Source organism: Piliocolobus tephrosceles, chromosome 1, assembly GCF_002776525.5.
Source record: "Piliocolobus tephrosceles isolate RC106 chromosome 1, ASM277652v3, whole genome shotgun sequence".
NCBI lineage: Eukaryota > Metazoa > Chordata > Mammalia > Primates > Cercopithecidae > Piliocolobus > Piliocolobus tephrosceles.
In genome coordinates this window covers 165454163-165471187 of record NC_045434.1, presented here as the reverse complement: position 1 = coordinate 165471187, position 17025 = coordinate 165454163, and the positions used below count along the sequence as shown (strand labels likewise).

The 17025-nt window shown below is 36.4% G+C and overlaps 1 protein-coding gene across 1 annotated transcript in view; it reads right to left on the bottom strand.

Annotated features, from left to right (window-relative positions):
- The window catches only part of FYB2 (FYN binding protein 2), a 102234-nt gene that overhangs the window by 13257 nt on the left and 71952 nt on the right, over window positions 1–17025 (bottom strand). Inside the window, exons 10-15 of the mRNA XM_023186820.3 lie at window positions 13954–14068; window positions 13828–13868; window positions 11960–12023; window positions 8992–9090; window positions 6908–6936; window positions 5380–5440 (exon numbers count right to left, since the gene is read on the bottom strand). Coding sequence (XP_023042588.2) covers window positions 5380–5440; window positions 6908–6936; window positions 8992–9090; window positions 11960–12023; window positions 13828–13868; window positions 13954–14068 — 409 coding nt within the window. The remainder of the gene's footprint in view (window positions 1–5379; window positions 5441–6907; window positions 6937–8991; window positions 9091–11959; window positions 12024–13827; window positions 13869–13953; window positions 14069–17025) is intronic.

Sequence of the window (17025 nt, the reverse complement as noted above, 5' to 3'; positions counted from 1 at the left end):
CAACATCCCTTCATAATAAAAGCTCTCAACAAATTAGGCATAGAAGGAAAGTACCTCAACATAATAAAGGCCATATATAACAAACCCACAGCTAACATCTTACCTAACAGGGAAATGCTGGAAGCTTTTCCTCTAAAAACTGGAATAAGACATGGATGCCCACTCTCTCCATTCTTATTCAACAAAGTACTGGAAGTTCTAGCAGGATAAATGAGGCAAGAGAAATAAATAAAGGACATCCAAATGGGAAAGGAGGAAGTACAATTGCCCCTGTTTGCAGATGACATGATCTTATATCTAGAAAAACCTAACAACTTTACCAAGAGACTCTTAGAACTGATAAATTCAGTAAAGTTGTAGGATACAAAAACAACATAAAAAAATTAGTAGCATTTCTATACATGAACAAAGAACTAGCTGAAAATGAGGTCAAGAAGACAATCTGGTTTATAATAGCTACAAAAAACAAAAATACCTAGGAATAAATTTAGCCAAGGAGGTGAAAGATCTCTACAAAGAAAATGACAAAACACTGATGAAATAAATTGTAGATGACATAAACAAATGGAAGGACATCTCATGTTCATAGATTGGAAGAATTAATATTGTTAAAATGACCATAGTACCCAAGGCAATCTACAGATTCAATGCAATCCCCATCAAAATACCAATGCCATTTTTCACAGAAATAGAAAACACAATCTTAGAATTTGTATGGAATCACAAAAGACCCCAAGTAGCTGAAGCAATTCTGAGCAAAAGAACAAATCTGTATAAAGCACAGTACCAGACTTCAAAATATTCTACAAAGCTCTAGTAACCAAAACAGCATGGTATTGGCATAAAACAGACACACAAACCAATGGAACAGAATAGAGAACCCAGAAATTAATCCATGTATCTACAGCCAACTGCTTTTTGACAAAGATTCCAAGAACACTCAGTGAGGGAAGGACAGTCTTTTCAATAAATGGTGCTGGGAAAACTGGATATCCATACACAGCAGAATAAAACTAGACCCCATCCCACCTCTTACCCTATACAAAAATCAAACAAAAATAGATCAAAGACTTAAAATGTAAAACCCAAACCTCTAAAACTATTAGAAGAAAACATAGGGGAAACACTTTAGGACATTGGTCTAGGAAAAGTTTTATGACTAAGACCTCAATAGCACAGGTAACAAAGCAAAAATGAACAAATGGGATTTCAGCAATCTAAAAAGCTTCTGTACAGTAAAAGAAACAATCAACAGAGTGGAAAGATAACTTACAGAATGGAGAAAAATATTTACAAACTATTAATCTGACAGATGATTAATACCCAGAATATACAAGGAACTCAAACAGCTTAACAGAAAAAAAATTCAATTAAAAATGGGCAAATGAACAGACATTTCTCAACAGATGACAATAAAATTACTAATAGTTTATTTGCTTAGAAGTGTTTGTAGTATTTTTATGGTAGTTTGTATTTCTGTGGGATTGGTGGCGATATCCCCTTTATCATTTTTTATTGCATCTATTTGATTCTTCTCTCTTTTCTTCTTTATTAGTCTTGCTAGTGGTTTATCAATTTTGTTGATCTTTTCAAAAAACCAGCTCCTGAATTCATTGACTTTTTGAACTTTTTTTGTGTGTGTGTGTCTCTGTCTCCTTCAGTTCTGCTCTGATCTTAGTTATTTCTTGCCTTCTGCTAGCTTTTGAATTTGTTTGCTCTTGCTTCTCTAGTTCTTCTAATTGTGAAGTTAGGGTGTCAGTTTTAGATCTTTCCTGCTTTCTCTTGTGGGCATTTAGTGCTATAAATTTCCCTCTACACACTGCTTTAAATGTATCCCAGAGACTCTGATACGTTGTATCTTTGTTCTCATTGGTTTCAAAGAACATCTTTACTTCTGCCTTCATTTCGTTATTTACCCAGTAATCATTTTGGAGCAGGTTGTTCAGTTTTCATGTAGTTTTGTGGTTTTGAATGAGTTTCTCAATCCTGAGTTCCAATTTGATTGCACTGTGGTCTGAGAGGCAGTTTGTTATGATTTCTGTTTTTTCACATTTGCTGAGGAATACTTTACTTCCAATTATGAGGTCAATTTTAGAATAAGTGTGATGTGGTGCTGAGAAGAATGTATATTCTGTTGATTTGGGGTGGAGATTTCTGCAGATGTCTATTAGGTCTGCTTGGTGCAGAGCTGAGTTCAAGTCCTGGATATCCTTGTTAACCTTCTGTCTTGTTGATCTGTTTAATATTGACAGTGGAGTGTTAAAGTCTCCCATTATTATTGTGTGGGAGTCTAAGTCTCTTTGTAGGTCTCTAAGGACTTGTTTTATGAATCTGGGTGCTCCTGTATTGGGTGCATATATATTTAGGATAGTTAGCTTTTCTTGTTGAATTGATCCCTTTACAATAATGTAATGGCCTTCTTTGTCTCTTTTGATCTTTGTTGGTTTAAAGTCTGTTTTATCCGAGACTAGGATTGCAACCCCTGCTTTTTTCTTTTGCTTTCCATTTGCTTGGTAGATCTTCCTCCATCCCTTTATTTTGAGCCTATGTGTCTCTTTGCACATGAGATGGATCACCTGAATACAGCACACTGATGGGTCTTGACCCTTTATCCAATTTGCCAGTCTGTGTCTTTGAAATAGCAAAGACTTGAAACCAACCCAAATGTCCATCAATGATAGACTAGATTAAGAAAATGTGGCACATATATACCATGGAATACTACGCAGCCATAAAAAGGATGAGTTCATGCCCTTTGCAGAGACATGGATGAATCTGGAAACCATCATTCTCAGCAAACTATCACAAGGACAGAAAATGAAACACTGCATGTTCTAACTCATAGGTAGGAATTGAACAATGAGAACACTTAGACACAGGGCGGGGAACATCACACACCAGGGCTTGTCAGTCGGTGCGGGCCTAGGGGAGGGATAGCATTAGGAGAAATAATGCTAATGCACTTGATGAGTTGATGGGTGCAGCAAACCAACATGGCACATGTATACCTATGTAACAAACTTGCACGTAGAGCACTTGTACCCTAGAACTTAAAGTATAATAAAAAAATAAAATAAAATACAATGACCAATACAAATATTTTAAAATGTTCAACATCACTAATCACCAGGGAAATGCAAATCAAAACCACAATGAGGTATCATTTCATCCCTGTTAGGATGACAATCATCAAAAAGACAAAAAACAACACAGGCTGACAAGGATGTGGAGTACAGGAAACCCTTCTTCATTCTTAGTGGGAATATCAATAGTACAGCACCTATGAATAACAGTATGGAGGTTCCTAAAAAATTACGAATTGAAATACCACATGATTCAGCAGTTCCATTGCTGGGTATTAATCCAAAGGAAATGAAATCATTATATCAAAGAGGCATCTATGCTCCCATGCTTATTGCAGCACTATATGTGATAGCCAACATATGGAATCAACTTAGGTATCCAACATCAAATGAATGGTAAAGAAAATGTGATAAACATACACATGGCAGAGAACTATTCAGTCATAAAAAAGAATGAAATCATGTCATTCACAGCAACATGGATGGAAGTGGAGGACATTATGTTAAGTGAAATAAGCCAGGAATAGAAAGTTAAGCACCACATGTTCTCATTCATATATGGAAGCTAAAAAAGGTCGCTCTCATAGAAATAAAGAGTAGAACAGAGGATGCTAAAGCCTGGGAAAGTAGGGAATAGGGAGAGATTACTTTAGGATACAATATACAGTGAGATATGACGAATATGTTCTAGTGTTCTATATTACTGATATGGTCAGGCTTTGTGTCTCCACCTAAACCTTACCTGAATTGTAATCCCCACGTGTCAAGGGAGGGAGGTGACTGGATCATGGGGGCAGTTTCCCACATAGTGTCCTCATGAGAGTGAATGAGTTCTCATGAGTTCTAATGGCTTTATAAGGAGTTCTTCCCCCTTCACTTTCTCTTCTCTCTCTCACCTGCCACCACATAATATGTGCCTCTTCCCCTTCTGCTGTGATTGTAAGTTTCCTGAGGCCTCACCAGCCACGCTGAACTGTGAGTCAATTAAACTTCTTTCCTTTATTAATTACCCAGTCTCAGGTATTTCTTTATAGCAGTGTAAAAATGGACTAATACAACTAGCATAGGATGACTATAGTTAACAATAATATATTACATAGTTTTAAATAGCTAGAAGGGAGATATTGAATATTTTCAACACAAAGAAATGATGAATGTTTGATGATGAATATGCTAATTACCCTGATCTTATCACTATATATTTTATGTATCGAAACATCACTATATACCTGGAAAATATGTACAATTATTATATGTCAACTTAAAAATAACATCAAATAATGAAGAAATAATAACAATATGGAAACCTAGGGAAAAACTAGTATTTTTTTTCCTTTGGAGGATGGCGTGGTTCATAGTTTAAGATATAGAGAAGACAAATAAAATAAAGGCTTAAAAGTATCCATTGGATTTAACAAAGGAGTTGTTAGTGACCTTACCAAAAATAAGTTCAATGGTATAATAGGAAACCCAATTGAAGTGATCAAGGAAAGATGAATCAAACATGAACAGAGGAGACTTTTATTTTTAACCAGTTGGTTAAGAGGAGAAGTATAAATAACAAGTGACTGGAGAGGGAGTAGCAAACTTAAGGATGGCTTTTTGTTTTGTTTTGGTTTGGTTTTTTTTGTTTTTTTTTTTGGGGGGGTGTTTGAAACAGGGTCTGGCTCCATCACCCAGGCTGGAGCCTAGTGGTGTGATCCCAGCTCACTACACCTCTGACTCAAAGGCTCAAGCCATCCTTACACCTCAGCCTCCTGAATAGCTGGGACTACAGGCATGTGCCACCATGCCTGGCTAGTTTAGTAGAGATGGGATTTTGCCATGCTTCCCAGGCTGGTCTTGAACTTCTGGACTGAGGCAATCCACCTACCTCAGCCTCTCAAAGTGCTGGGATTACAGGCAAGAGCCACTGCATCCAGCCATCTTTTTTGATAAATTATAGTTATTTAGTCCTTGAATACGGAGGTTCTGTCACATAGTGCTTGCTATCCTCCATGTTGTCGTATACATTGGAGATAATTTTTAAAATGTGTTAATATGAGATTCAAGTCTAAATTCAAAAATGAAAATCAGAAACAGACTCAAAACCTCCAATGCCTTTTATGGTCACCTACCACTGTTGGATCATATATGTTATTCAGTGTTTTCTCCTGTTAGTGAGAAGACTATCTCAAGTTGACTTTTCATTCAATCTCCAAGGGTCTGAAAAGATGGTTCTGTGATCATAATTAAGAAAGCATCAGGAAATGGGTCAAATATCAGCAGGGATAACCAATAAGGTAAATTGACTTACTTTGACTCTTTTTCACTCAGGTCCACATCATCATAGATAATAACTTCCTGAGACTTAAGTTCTAGGGTCAAGACAGGATCAAAATAGTCCATTATTAAGCATGGTTTATATAAACACTGACTTTCCAAATTATACCAAATTACCTAATTATCCAGGTGCATCTTCAGGTCTGTCTTGGCAAAATCTGATTATAGAATACAAATAGACTGGAAGAATCAAAGAATAAAAATATTCTCTATTTGGGAAGAAATTCAACTGAAAGATTAAAAAAAAAGTTTGATGTCCCAGTATCTCAAAACATATATATTTATATTAATTTGACTTCACAAAGAGTTCCAGAAAAATGAGTTGCTCAAAGAATCATTTTTAGACTAAGTTCCCATCTTTCTGGAATTGAACAAATATGCTATACTGCTAGAATAGTGAGGTCTTTTCTTAACTACTAGAGGGAAGAAAGAGCTTAATAGAATAGTCATGTTGATTTTTCTTCCATGGTTTTTATTTCAAATCATTGGTAATTGCTCCTTTACAATAATCTTGCATAATGTTGAATCTGACTTAGTGCCATAAAAATGATTAGGCATTTTCATTTTACAATATTAACTTTCCTTGGCACTCTACATAGAATTACATGATTTTCAGGTGATTCACCACTGAACAAGTTTGAGACCTTTGGGTATAATTATTCATAATTATTCACTCCCTTATTTTATTAAATACCTTTAAATGTGAGTGGGGATACAATGCGTGTCTATTCTAAGTCAGCTTTTTTCTTTTAAACATAGACCAAGGATATGTTGAGATGTGGGATTTTATCAGCTGTATATAATTGTCATTTGTTTTTTAGTTCAGAAAACTCATATTTATGAAATATACATTTGAATTGTCAAGTTCAAGTGACATCCAGGTAGCCACATAGCTAGAGCCACTAAACAAAAATTAACAAACAACAGAACACATGATAAATTCAATGTACTGAACGTGTACTGATAGCCTAGTATGTGTCATGCACTGTGCTAATTTATGCACTATTATTTTAATGGAAAAGCAAACAACATTCCAATGATCCATTCTCAATTCAGTTAGTTTGCTGGTGGCAATGTGATCATATTCAACTTATTATGTCTTAATTAGAATGAAGGATATCAAATCCTTCAAAAGGCAGTATGGTAGAATGCAAAATGCATGAGTTTCATAGTTAGAGAGACTGGAATACAAATCCTGGATCACTTAAATATGGATGTAGGTTCTACAGCTTCTCTGAAAAGGGATGATAACATTTATTTCTCTGGGATTTTAAGAGGAACACATCTGCTCCAGGGCACGGTATATAGTAGATACTTGAGAAACATTATTCATCTTCCTCAATGTAAAAAAAATACTTCTATAGGAAACATCTTCTTTGATTTTGGTAGATCAATTTTTCATCAAATGTGGGAATGCAGGAAGGGTTACCATTTCTCTTTCCCTGCCTCTGAATATATGAAAACTGAGTACTTTTGGTCAGCAATAAGCAAATGGCACTTACCTAAATCAGGCAGCAAAAGGGAAAACGCACTGTTGATTGACAAAAGACACAAAAGAGTTACAGAGAAAAAACATGTTCTGAAAGATGAGCTGACAGATCTCCAATAACATATTGATGATGCTGGATTGCCCTTCTTGCCCTGGTATTCTCTGACTCCAAGAAAAATGGTTCCTCTGGTATTAACAGATTCACAAGATGTGCACAGGATGTTATGGGAACACAAAGGAAACATAGGTAATCCAGGTTTGGAAAGAGCAGTTCAGAGGAGGAATTCAAGCAGGGATAATATTTGATCGAATTTTGAGGGAAAACTAGAACTTTGAGAATAAAAGAAGGCTGGAGGAGGGCAGGTACATTGCAGACCATGGGAATGTCATGTTCAAAGCATGGAGGCATGAGACACCATGGCAGAGTGTAAGATCTATAGCTATGTGGATCGGATGGTAGTGAGAGTTACTTTTAGTGAGAGACAGAACTAGAGAAGTAAAATGGGGACAGCCATGAAGTATTTACTTGCCAGGCTAAGGAACTGGATATTTGTTCTAAACGTTGTATGTAGCCAACCAATAGTTTTGAGAGAAAGGTAATTAGATTTGCATCTTAAAAATATTAGCATTCTCATCTGGCTCAAATATTATGGGACTGCACGTTATCGTGCCAATAAGTTTCTCTCAGAAAACATCTAATTTGCTAAGGCCAGGGTCTGCCTTTGTGCATAGGGTCTTGTTGACCCCAGAAGGTAAACTCCCTCTTCTTCCATATTAGGACTACCATTTATAAACCTCATGTTTTGTTGGGTCTCTTGGTAGATCTAGATCCAACTGACAGTCGGACTTAAAGTCACAAAACTCTGAAACTTTATAATCAAAAAGAACTTCAGGGTAGAACAACATAATTCCATCTCACTATAGATAATGACCTTGGGCAAATTATTTTATCATCTTCTGCCCTCACAAAATAAAATCTCTATATCTTTATATCTATACAGATGTTCCCAGTCTTACAATGGTTGGACTTGCAATTTTTCTGCTTTACAGTGGTGTGAAAGGGATATGCATTCAGTAGAAACCTACTTCAAGTATCCTTAAGACCATTCTTTTTCCACTTTCAGTACAGTATTCGATAAATTACATGAGATAGTCAACACTTTATTGTAGACAGGCTTTGTGTTAGATGATTTTGCCCAACTGTAGGCTAATGAAAGTATTCCGAGCATGTTTAAGATGGGCTAGGCTAAGCGATGACGTTTGGTAGATGTATTAAACGCACTTTTAACTTAACATATTTTAGAGTTGCAATGAGTTTATTGGGACATAACCCCATCATAAATTGAGGAGCACCTTAATATCTACCTATCTATCTATTGCCTGCAAAGTGTCTCCAGAGTCCCCCTTCCATTATATACAAGAGAAAACTGGAATGCTGTGGGTATACAAAGGAAGTGATATGCCCATGGTTATACATGGAATAAATGGCAGAACTGGTACTAGAATCTAGAATCCAGGTTCCCCTCATATCTCTTTCTAGTGCTAGTGAGTTTGGAACCTCTCCCAAAACTGGCACTTAGCCTAGGTCATCTCAGAGGGTCTTTTCCAGGTCTAAGACCTTGCAATACATGAACTGTTCAGCTGAGCAGCTCATCTCCCCCTTCCACATTGCTGCTCTCAAGGGAGATAAATTAAATATGAAACAGTAGACAGATAAAAACTACTGGGGCTTGTAGGGCCCAAAAAGCATAAAAGGACATGGTAAGTAACATAACGCTTAGCGGTAACAACAGGAATAGGATGTTAAGGATGATGAGGAAAGTTTCCTTTCTGGACTTTGCTTAAGATTTTCCCTCTACTCTCATTTTCAACCCTTTCTCTGCCATTTTTTCAAAGGAACATGCCACTTTTTCATTAATTAGTCTCTGTGCATGTAGTTCAATCAAAAATTCACAAGAAAGGGGCAGATGATGGCCAGATCCTTGGTTTTAGTTTCTGATATCCCCTTCACTGTTTCTTAGACTGGATGGATAACATCAACCTGTGTATCTACCAGGTTAATCCCCTCATGGAAAGGGATTTAAAGGGACTTTTTACCTTAAGTTTTCTTTTGACTTGGTTTTCTTTATTTTAAATCTATCCTTTTCTTTCTTGAAGAATTGCTGCAGTCTTTTGAGTGCTTCTTTTCCATCTAAACTAAGAGGAATCACAGGACATAAGTAACATGGCGTTTAAGAGAGTACTAGAGATAGAGAAGGCTGTTGTATTATAAAATCAAATGCCACATGTTCTCACTTACAGGTGGGAGCTAAACAATAGGTATACATGGACATAAAGATGGAAATAACAGACACTGGGGACTCCAAAAAGGGGGAGGGTGGGAGGAAGAATGAGGGTTGGAAAGTTCCCTATTGGGTACAATGTTCACTATTTGGGTAATGGGTACACTAGAAACCCATACCTCATCATTAGGCAATATATCTATGTATCAAACCTGCACATGTACCCCTGAGTCTATTAAAAAAATAAAGAACCAGAGGCTTTGGTTTCATGTCCAAAACACATCCCACTCAAGAAAGAGCAAGAAAATGCCTTATTGAATTATATGCTTTTCTTCTTTGTTTAGATGTGATACGAAGTAGCACACACCAGTCAACTATGAAGGGAGTAATTATATTTCAAGACAAACTATTGCAAGTAGTCTCTATTTTGCAGATTTTATGAAGCAGTCTTCCCTTTAGAGGAAAAGATAACTCAGGGAAATGTAGTTTACAAACTGTACTAGAAATACATTATAGAAAATCCTGACTCAATTCCCACCTATGAGTGAGAACATGCGGTGTTTGGTTTTCTGTTCTTCGATAGTTTGCTGAGAATGATTGTTCCCAACAGCATCCATGTCCCTACAAAGGACACGAACTCATCCTTTTTTATGGCTGCATGGTATTCCATGGTGTATATGTGCCACATTTTCTTAATCCAGTCTGTCACTGATGGACATTTGGGTTGATTCCAAGTCTTTGCTATTGTGAATAGTGCTGCAATAAACATACGTGTGCATGTGTCTTTACAGCATCGTGATTTATAATCCTTTGGGTATATCCCCAGTAATGGGATGGCTGGGTCAAATGGTATTTCTAGTTCTAGATCCTTGAGGAATCGCCACACTGTTTTCCACAATGGTTGAACTAGTTTACAGTCCCACCAACAGTGTAAAAGTGTTCCTATTTCTCCACATCCTCTCCAGCACCTATTGTTTCCTCCTGATTTTTTAATGATTGCCATTCTAACTGGTGTGAGATGGTATCGCATTGTGGTTTTTTTTTTTTTTTTTTTTTTTTTTTCTTTTTTTGAGACGGAGTCTCATTCTGTCGCCCGGGCTGGAGTGCAGTGGCTGGATCTCAGCTCACTGCAAGCTCTGCCTCCCAGGTTCACGCCATTCTCCTGCCTCAGCCTCCCGAGTAGCTGGGACTACAGGCGCCCGCCACCTCGCCCGGCTAGTTTTTTGTATTTTTTAGTAGAGACGGGGTTTCACAGTGTTAGCCAGGATGGTCTCGATCTCCTGACCTCGTGATCCGCCCATCTCGGCCTCCCAAAGTGCTGGGATTACAGGCTTGAGGCACCGCGCCCGGCCTGCATTGTGGTTTTGATTTGCATTTCTCTGATGGCGAGTGATGATGAGCATTTTTTCATGTGTCTGTTGGCTGTATGAGTCTTAACTATGACAAAATATACCTCTTTGGTGACCATCCAACCTAAATTCCTTGACCAGTCAACAACTCTTACTTCTCCCTACTTTATATTCACCAGTATCTAAAATTTTGTCGATGTGTTTATTTCTTTATTGTTCATCTTCCTTATCTAGACTGTGCACACTATGTAATCTGACTTCTTCAAACAGAGACCTGACAGTATTGTTTAAACAATATAACTCAAAAATTCAGATTAATTGGTATATGTCAAACATAATATTCCACAATTATGGGATATACTTTACTCTCAATAAACATTAGAGCATTAAAAAATAATGACCTAATATTATATCAAATTAAAAACATTTTATAGTCAATTCAAAAAAGGCAATTATCCTGTACTTGCTCACTACCATGTAAGTGAATGAGAAAATAACAAATATAACAACAGAAAAAATACGCCCATTTGGACAAAATCATCACATCACTCTCGAATATCTACTAGGCAAAACTGTAATAACAAAAATACTTTTCAAAAAAATAAAATGAAAAAATGTTTATACCCAAGACCTAAAAAAAAAAAAAAAAGAAAAAAGAAAAGAAAGGAAATCCTGGCTCTTGAAATTCTTATCATTGATTTTTAATTTACTGAATAATATAGCAATGGTGATACATTGATTACCCAGCTGATAAGTACAATTCTGTCAAATATCCTTTTGGGGCTTTTAGGGGGTAGAGTGAGGGAATGATATGCCCACATCATGCCAATCAGCATGCCCAGTTCAGGGTCTCCTTTTTCCCCTTGAACCCTTAAACTCCTTGCTTTTGACCACTACTGTTTTCTTTTCCACAACATGTCCTTAATAACTAAACTTGTCGAATAATACCCATCTGAACAAATTTTATTCTTGATAACACTGGATCACTACATGTTATATTAAGCCCAAATCCCATAGATAGGCTTACTAACTTACAGAGACACGGGTAAGTCATAACCATTGATTTGTTCCTGGAAAAACAGCTATAGAATTGAAGCAAGTTTTATTAATATTTATGTCTCTTTTATTACTTATTTCCTAACCCAATATCAGAATCCTTTACTCTGGGAAATGAGTATTTCTCAAAAGCGAGAACAATGTGATTTAATATGTATAGTATACGATTGTACACAGTTACAAGTATCCTGTTGATCACAATTGTAATATTACAATAGGTTATCATAACTTTCAGTGTGAATCTTTCCTAAAAGATAATGATGGAAGTCGGGGGTGGCGGTGGGGCGGGGTGGAGGTGGGTTCTCACTTAAACTCTGGCTTTACTAGACTAATAGGAAGTGTCATTAGCCTACAAAGCCAAGAAAGACAGACACTCACTCTGCCTTTGGGTAGTGGTTCTTTGTTTTGTAGACATCTTCATACATTTCTCCTCTGTTTTCTTCTGAAATTAAAAAAAAACCCTACTTATATTCATTCCAATAGCAATAGTTCAGATTCATATTTAACAAAAATGTTTAGATATTTACTAGATGCTAGGTACTTTGATCTTTCTTTTGTTAAACAGTTTTTACTGAAACTCAGCCACATGTGTTTAAAAGCATATGGTAAAAATACTTAAAACTCTATAAAAGTACGTATAAAAGAAAATTAAGACTCATTTCCACCTGATTCCAAGTTTGAACTGATTTAGTCAAAGACAATTGGTTCTTCAATAGATTCCTTCCTTCCACCCTCCCTCCTTTCTGTATTTAATACATAATAATCAGAATTTACTAAGCATCAGGCATTGCGCTGAATGCCGGGGAAACCATGGAAAATGAAATATATCTTGAATAATCTCTCCCTTCACAACATGGCTTTGGCCTAGCCCAAAACATAAGCTTAACATACACAGATATACTTTAGTTCAATCCTGAAACAGAGTCTAATGGAAAGAACTTTGAATTAAGTGTCAGGATTTTCAGGTTCAAAACTCGACTTTAACACACAATGATCTTAGAGGAGTCACTTCTCTATGTCTCAATTTTCTTTTTAAAATGAGTGTACTGGGTTTAATGATATTTAAAGTTGTTTTTCCCTCTAAACTTCTGGGATTCTAGGAAGATCAATCAGAGTAACATTTGATTCTCTCTCCTCCATTGCTTTTTCTTTTTCTAAAATTTATTTAAAAATTGACAAATAATTATATATATTTATGATCTATAACATGTTTTGATAATTGTATACATAGTGGAATGACTAAGTCAAGCTAGTTAACATATTCATTACCTCACATACTTCCTCCTGGAGAGAATTTAAAAATCTACTCTCAGCAATTTTCAAGTATAGAATACTTTGTTACTAACTATAATCACTATGTTGTACTATAAACCTCCTGAAGGTACTTCTCCTAATTGAAACTTTGTATCCTTTGACCAACACCTCCCCATTACTTTTTCATTCATGAATTCATTCATTCAACAGATTCTTTTGAATATCTAACATGTACTTGGCATTATGCTAGGGGCTGGAGAAAATGGTATGTATAAAGAAGGTAATAATCTAGGAGGGGAGACATTAATTAAAAAGTCACATAAGAACAAAATTATCACTGTGACAAGTACTATGAAAAAGAAGTCCATGGTACTACGAGATTGTACACCAAGGAGAATATTCCCTGCGGAAATAATGATGGAACTGAGATTAGAAGATTAAGAGTCAGTGAAGCAAAGGGACCCAGGGGAGGAAAGAGGATTTCGGAAAGAGAGGGAGAAGCATATGAAAATACCCTGCTGTGGGAGCTTGGCAAATTATAGAAGCTAAAAGAAGGTCAGCATAACTGGGTCTCAAAGGTAAAGACTGAGTATAGTATGAGATGATGCTCCAGAGGTCTGTAGGGGTAGGTTAGTCAAGGACTCTAGATCATGTCAGAAGTCAATCTTTAAAGTATTAGAAAGCCAAGAAAGTGTTTTAAGTGAAAACATTCTTATAATCAGACTTCCATTGTAAAAAGATCAGGAAGGAAGTAAATTCACTTTTACATAAGAATGCTCTTACCAGCATCTTCACGTTCCTGATTCTAAATGCATTTATTAGCACATACCTTGATATTGCTGTTAGCACATACCTCAATACTGCTTCTCTTAGCTTCTCACAAATTGGTATTATTAAAATATGAATAATCAAAAGACGTCTTATCACTAATCAGTCATAGAAGTATTCTGCAATTCCTACTGGCAGCTTCAGAAATATCTTCTTATACTTACCACTATTTGAGGCAAATGAGCTACAGAAGTTTGGCTTCGGTCTACGGGAGAAAATAACAAAGACCATTTTTGTACCTTTAAAGTCTCACCACATTCATCTTGCTGGAAGACTGGAACGTTACTTACACCTCTTTCCTGAAGTATTCAACATCATCATATATCTCCTCCGAGATGGAACTTGGCTTAGAGACCCCTAGGTCTGGAGTTTCTTTAGTCGACTCCAAAACCTCCAGATACCCACCTGAAAGGAAACCAGAACCGCCCCCGAAAAACATTTCATCAGCTGCCATGATAAAGTCATTCACACACATCACTGGCAATGCAAGCAAGCATAAGGAAAGGCAGATTAAATGGGCTAAAATTGGATTACAGTCTTGATATGTATGATCCTTGGGCAAGCCACCTCACTTTGCAGCGCCTCAGTTATGATTCTCTGAAGTTGAGGATAATAATGCTAACACTGAATCATGTGGTTTTGGCAAGGATTAAATGCATACTTAAAAAGGGTGCTGGTTACCTAGTAAACTAGTAACTCCCTTCTTTGATGGTTCTTCCTTTAATCCCTGATCTCAAACTTTGAAGTCTACCAGGGTACATCCCTGGGGCTTATCTCTCTACATCTAGATGATCTTACCTTGTCTTATGGCATTTTTTAAAGCAAAATTTCTCAGACAAGTTGATTGAGCACATATCAATATATATTATTCATTAATTCATTCTGGAGTTAGCCAGAAGATAGTGTGCCAGGTTAACAAATGTAGAGGGATTGTTTGCACAGGTAGCTAAATGCAGATGCTGGCTTACTTCACAGAGTTGTAAATTTGTCATAACCATAAAACTGCCACTTCTTTATCTGTTGGCATTGGTTAATATTTAGGGTATGGGTAATTCATAGCCATATTCAGATTTGAACTACTAATCAGAAATAGAAAGTAATATACTTGAGAAATAAACAACAAGCACATTAACTTGTATCTATTAACTAAATGAACCAAGCAAAAGGTTCTATCCTCTGACAAGAAGTCAGTGAGCGTGTAGGCCCCAAACCATCTCAATGAATGTCAGCTCTCAGAGGCATAAGGTCCTGCTTTTTCTCAAGGAGTGATCAGTAAATTTCTCCAACACAAAATAAAGATGCTGAACACACAGTTGCTTCTTAGTCTGCAGCATTTTTTTTCCTTCCTCAATCCTTCCTTTTGGCTGAAGCAAATGCAAAAGTTTATGGCTTCATTTTAAAAACACTGACGACTCTCAAATTTACATCTCCAATTTAGACATCTCTCATGAATTCCAGATACTTTATCAGCCTTCACACCATTTCCTTTTGGTTGTCTAAACATATTACATTCCAAACCAAACTCATAACTTCTCTCTGCAAGTTTGCTTTTCCTAAATTTTATTCAATCTCATAAAAGGGGCAATTCCATCCTTTATGTTGCTCAGGCCCAAAACCTTGCAGACATCCTTGATTCATTTCTCTCTCATTTCTCACTTCTAATCCAAAGCCATCTGTCCACTATAGTTTCAAATTATATTCTGATTTCAAACACATCTCAGCAATTCTACCATAGTATCCTCCTCCAAGCTACCACCATTTCTCACCTAAATTATTGCAATAACCTCCTAACCGTTCTCCCCGATTTAGCTTACATTTTATTTTCAAGACAGAAGCCAGATGATTTTTTAAAATGCAAATCAGGTCATGCCTTTCTTGTACTTCCAAAGGCTTTCAGTGGTTTTAAAAATCTCGTTTATTATAAATGCTAAAGTTCTTGCAATGATCTACAGAAGTCCCTTGTTATTTCTGTGACCCCATCTCCTACTATACTCTTCCTCAGTTACTCTGAGGCCACACTGGTCTCCTTGCAGCTCCTCCAACATATCTGGCCAACTTCTGCCTCAGGAATTTGCACTGTTTTTCTTTTCCTAGGTCGTTCATATCCTAGATACACATATGGCTGTCTTCCTCAGCTACTTAAGGTCTATTGAAGTCATCCATGAGCACTTTTTTTTTTTTTTTTTTTGAGATGGAGTCTCGCTCAGTCGCCCAGGCTGGAGTGCAGTGGCGCGATCTCGGCTCACTGCAAGCTCTGTCTCCTGGATTCACGCCATTCCATGAGCACTTTAAAATGGCAACCTCTATCACCTTCATCTGCTTCCTTAATTCTCTTAGCTTGCTTTATTTTTTCATAATATTTACTGTTAATACCATTCAATATAGATCTTTTATTGTCTGTCTCCTCTGATCAGAAAGTAACCTCCGTGTAACCTCCGTGAGAAAAGGAATTTTTGCCTGTTTGCTGCTATATACCCCCATTTCCTAGAACAGTGCTGGGCACATAAAAAGCACTTAATATATTTGAATTTCGAATGATTTGAATACATGTGTCTTCTCACTAATGAATTTAGTGTATTACATTTATAGTGTTTACTGATATTTTAAAATTTATATCTATTATCTTAGTATGTATTTTTATTTGTTCCATTTTTTTCTTATCTTCGTCTGGCTAAAGTTTCTTCTCTTTCCGCCATTCAGTTTTCTTTTGATTTGTTTTCTTTCATTTATCTTTTAATAGTTACCCACAAGAGTGACCAGTGTCCTGACTTCTAATACCAGCAGTACTTATTTTTGAATGTTATAATAATGGAATAATTTAGTATGTACTCTATGGTGTCACCTACTTTCCTTCAATATCATGTTTGTGAGATTCATCCATAGTGTTGCAAATAGTTTTAATTTGTTCATTCCGATGACTTTATTCTATTGTGCGAATAGGTTACCATTTATTTATCTATTCTACTTTTTATGGGCATTTGGACAGTTTCCAATTTATGGGCATTTCCAATTTATGGGCATTTGGACAGTTTCCAATTTGGGGCTATTACAAAAAGTTTTGCTACAAACATTTTGTCTGTGTGTTTTGGTACATTAAACTGTGCACCAAATATGTATATATTGGGATATATACATAAGTACAGAATTGCTAGGTCATAGGATATGCATATGTTCAACCTTAGTACTGCCAAACAGTTTTCCAGAATGGTTGTCTCAGCTTATAGTCTCCACTAAAACTCCATGAGAGTTTTAGTTGCTCCATATCTTCACTAACACTTGATACTTTTAGTCTTTTCTATGGTAGACAATTTGCTGAGCAGAATTGAATCTTCATAATGTATTTGCTCTTTGGATAGTCTCTT